Below are 4744 nucleotides of genomic sequence, written 5' to 3' on the forward strand. Positions count from 1 at the left end.
CTAGACCAGCTAGATCTCAAACCATCCAGAAAGTTCCACTCCAGCTGAGAAGCAAAAAAGCCCGACTGATTTAAACTAAGAAGTTTAGAGTATCGATGAATCTCGAGCCAGAAGCCACCGAGCAGGCTCGAAGGAGAAAAGCGAGGCAGCAGAAGTTATGTGAAATTCCTTCGGGTCTCTTCGTGCTGGCCGAGTATGGCTGCGAGGCATCGATTTGACATTGCCCCACACAACTACCTATACCTACTAGCGACTAGTCGAAGCCTCTGAAAGTCTAGCTAGATGATTAGCACACGTTTGGCAGGCACTCATACAGGGGGTTTAAGTAATCTAACTTTGCTCAATCTACATTATGCTCGGTGGAAGGTAAATGGCCATCGCTTTTGACTACTGCATATGCTAGCGCGAGTACTTTACGGAAACTTGCTTCTAGTTTGAGATCTCAGCGCCCAAGCTTGCGACAGCGATACGCCGAGAGTGCTGCTCGATGAGCCTAAACATATTTTGAACACTATTTACTACTCCTACTTAAAACCTTTAATATTTACTTTTGTCCTAACCCATCAAAAGTAAAAACAAAACATTCAACAGGTTTCTAACATAAGAAAATAGATGGACTCCCTCTAACAATCATTTACTGATGCCCTAAATCTCAGCCCCTCTAGAGAACTTCCGGAAAGACATTAATGTACTAAAAAAAACATCGTCTCCAATAAATGTTTTAAGATTAATACCTGAAAATCACTCGACTCGGCAAGCTGAGAAACACAGCGGAACACGGGTTCTGTATCCGGTAGAGTATCTGGCACTGGTCAACTCACTGTAGCTTCCCGGAGCTTTAACAACGATAAATATCACGGCGGAACTAGTAGCTAGCTAGTAGCAGCACCAATTACAGGCACGACGACGGCGACGTTACGCGACCTATCCGAACCGAGCGCATCGATTGAATGGATTGAATAGAAATAGATTGAATGAAATGGATCCAATCCGATACGCGAACCACGCGAACGCGCCGAGGAATTTCGGTGTGTGCGTTTGCCGTGCTGGAAGTCGAGCAGTTTTGAGGCGCTCGAGCTGTCATTTTTGTGGGAAACGTTTTGGTTGATTCGAGCATTTCAGGGGCACCCTATCTACTTAGAAAACATCGCACACACTGGGATATTTTGGAGAATTTCGCGGAAAATGACGTTTCTGCAAATATTAAATTTTCTTGAAATAAATCAGGATTTTGTTATATTTTACAACAGATTCTCCCTGAGATTTCACCATGACTTAAATAAAATTTTGAACGAAAATGAAAATAAATATATTCTTATTAGTTTCACAAATCACTCAGATTTTCATTGATTTCCAACAATAGATGTACAATATGAAATACTTATTTCATTAAGAGGGGTTTCTAAAATACTTATTACTTGATTTTTGTAGGAATCAAGGTACATTGTTTATTGTTCAAAAATACAAACATTTAATTATGGGCATTTTTAAACATTGTTACTTACAACTGGTTTCGAGACATATAAATAAATCCAAATGCTCTTGAGTTAATTTTTGAAAAGGAAATCGCATGTATATTCATCTATTAAAACTCAGTAAATTTCCAGAAACGAAATTTGTTATGGAAATTAGAGCAAAAAATAGTGATAAATGTGAAGAATTTTATGAAAAAAACGCAAAAATTGTAGTCTTATTAGTGTTGTGAATTTTATTTTATAACAAAAAAGGTTGTTTCTTTCTTGCTTAGCTGTGGTTGGCTTTTGTTTCGCTGCTGTTGATAACGAATTTGAGTTACTTATCCTTGCACCTGGTCGTTGACGATGATCTTCTTAGCGGGTCCGAGATTTGTTCATACTATTAAAAAAAACCGTCGTATCGCACGGCGGCATGAGAGAGACGGACATCTACTTTTGTTGATTGACTATAAAGCCCTCACACAGGAAACCGGAACTTTCTAATCTAGATTGAGGTTTATTGTGTAACCGTTTCTGTTTTTAAATAGTTGTTTATTTTCCTCTAAGAGCAAACCGTTCATTTGCTAATTTACTTGAAGATTTTACCCTGGTTGAACTTGCGACCGGCTTTGTCGGCTCCAGTCCAAGAGAAGTACTGCTTGACCAGGTTTTTAGTTTCCTCGGACTTGGGGTCAAGTTTCTTCCAGTCGTAAACCTCGTAATCGACCTGCCAATCGGGGGACAGAGTGAAGGCCAGCTCCTGTCCACGCCAGACCCAGATGCCGGAGATTGTGCTGTTGTTGTCCTCGCCGAACAGACACATGGAAGCGAAGGCCTGCTTACGCATCTTGTCCAATCGCTGATACATGCCCGAGATCAGGTTGCAGCTCATGAATACCTTGGTCAGTTCTTCGGGGTATTTGTATTCTCCGTACCAGATCGAGTAATTCTCCGTATCGAATTTTTCCCAGAAGTAAGGAATGGACTTGGCTTCATCCTCGTTGGAATAACACCGTTTGAAGTCGTCGAAGTTGAATGTTCCCTTCGGCAGAGAATCGAACGGATCCTTGGATTTGGGTTCCTCTGCCAAAGCCAATTCGGCAGCATCCATTTCCTCGGCAGGTTCCGGTTCCTTCTTGGCCGGGGCCGGTTTCTTTTCCTTCTTCTCCTTGGGTTCCTTCTGTTGAGCACCAGCACCTCCAGCCGTCTTGCTCTGGAACTCGGCGAACTTCTTTGGGTCGACTTCCGCTGCCTTGGCACAAAGCGTAAAGTTCTTAACCACTGCCTTAACCTGAGGCTGGTTCAGTACGGTCGTGAACCAACGGGTCACACTACCGAACGGTGCCCGGAACGATGGGTCCAGCACATATTCGTAGGCATTGAGCAGTGTGGCGAAGACAACGATGTCGGCCAGAGTCAGACGCTCACCAACAAGGAAGGTTTGGTGGATCAAACGAGCATTGAGGGCAGCCAGGGCGGCCTTCAGGTCCTGCTTGGCACGTTCCACGTTGTTCTTCTGGAACTGGATGATTCCGATGACCGGAAAAACCCAGGCGTGCACCGCCGGCAGCAGCTCATTGTCCGCGAACGACAGGAACGACAGAACTTCGGCCTGCTCCAAAGCACTCTTGCCCCGCAGCTGCTCGTTCGAAACGTAGTACGCGATAGCGTTGCTCTCGGTCAGGAACTTGCCATCGGCGGTTTCGAAAGCCGGAACCTATCGAGAAGCAAAATGTGATTAAAATTCGCTGTAATTCTCATTTTTTGATTGATAGTTTATATTCTGATCCATAAAAAACTTGACATATACATAGGTACCTAGCTGAAAGATATGATGATGTCGAAAATAGTTATTTATGCAACAAGTAACAAAAAGTGTATTTTTTTAGCACGAGTCGTAAATGGATATACGTCGAGAGCAAAAAACGATTTTTGCTACGAGTTGCATACACAATTTTATGCAAACTCGAAAAATTAGCAAGATGGACCATAAGGATCTCAGCCATCCCCTAGTGGGACAACGAAATGAAAAAAAAAATCATTTATTAATGAAGCGCATTTTTACAAATAACTACATTAAGAAAATTATGTCAGTGTCCTGAAAATTTTGATTAAGCAGATCGAGGACTGTTCTTTTGAAAGGAAAAAACAGTCTTGAAAAATGCACTGTTTTCAGTGTCGTAAAGTTCACTCAACTAATAATTAATTAACTGACCGGCTGCGTTAATGTTAATAAATTAAAAATTACTGAACAGCATAAAGCAAACTCTTCAATGACAGTAGAAACAAAACCGCATATTTTAACCTCACTGAAAAGAATGATCATGACATTTGGCATCGGCACGTTTACTAACCTTTCCAAGTGGGAACTTCTTCAGGAAGTCGGCACTCTTGTTCGTTTCGCCGAACACGAAATTTGGCGAAACCGTCACCTTGGCACCGGAGAACTGGGCCGCAATCAGGGCCTTGTAGGCGCGGAAGTTATCCGGATAAGTATACAGGGTCTGCAAAAATAAGAAGAAAACAAAAAAAATGTTAAAATCCTATTTCAAAGCTTTATATTTACACAAGATTTCTAAAAATATCATCAGTTTCGTGATGCATCATCGTAAGGGCGGCCAATGCCCATCTCGTTCTCTTCTACGTGGAGTATACGGGGAGCAACGTTGCTGCCACATCACTATCTTTCCTTGTCTAGCAAACGCGCGTGTATCGGAGCAATTGTCATGAAACTGAAACTTCAGCCAAAACCAGAAATCGGGTGAGCCGGGTAGATGAAATCCGTGCAAAATCCCATCTTTACTAATCGGAACCGACCGGAATTCACATTACGCCGAAGTGGATACTTACACCAGCCATTGCGAGCGTCGTTTGAGCACAATCAACACAGCGGAAAGTCGAAATTCTAGCCTTCGAATGCAAAACTCATGCGTTTTGCACGTACGTGTCTGGCCGCAGCGGAAATGAAGAGGAGGTCGCCACCGTCGCACTGGTCGGCTGCCAAGAGAGCGACAATGCGCGAGAGTGTCAAAGCTAAACCTGTCATATCATCGCATGCGATGTTGTCGGATAAATGTCAAAAAGTGACAGCAAATTGCAGCCGCCGTAGCTAAGACTTGAACCAAATTAGACGAGCGGCAAGTGAGAAAACGTCGTCGGTTGACCTATACACTGAAAAGAAAATATGACGATTTTGTTAGTTTACAAACAAAAAAAAATAACTTGAATCCTGAATAGGACATATTGTCAGAGATAAAGTCCCTAAAACTTCAGCAGACCCCTGCTGAAAC

General features: G+C 42.7%; 1 protein-coding gene across 1 annotated transcript; it reads right to left on the reverse strand.

The window, feature by feature from the left end:
- Window positions 1–1682: 1682 nt before the first annotated feature.
- Window positions 1683–4462, reverse strand: LOC129750094 (elongation factor 1-gamma). The gene is made up of 3 exons (XM_055745320.1): window positions 4305–4462; window positions 3809–3958; window positions 1683–3171 (listed from the first exon to the last, which is right to left on the reverse strand). Exons 1-3 carry the CDS (start codon window positions 4311–4313, stop codon window positions 2044–2046), a joined length of 1287 nt encoding a protein of 428 aa, XP_055601295.1. The 5' UTR covers window positions 4314–4462; the 3' UTR covers window positions 1683–2043.
- Window positions 4463–4744: the final 282 nt, after the last annotated feature.

The sequence above is a fragment of the Uranotaenia lowii genome, chromosome 1 (genome assembly GCF_029784155.1).
Source record: "Uranotaenia lowii strain MFRU-FL chromosome 1, ASM2978415v1, whole genome shotgun sequence".
Classification (NCBI taxonomy): Eukaryota; Metazoa; Arthropoda; class Insecta; order Diptera; family Culicidae; genus Uranotaenia; species Uranotaenia lowii.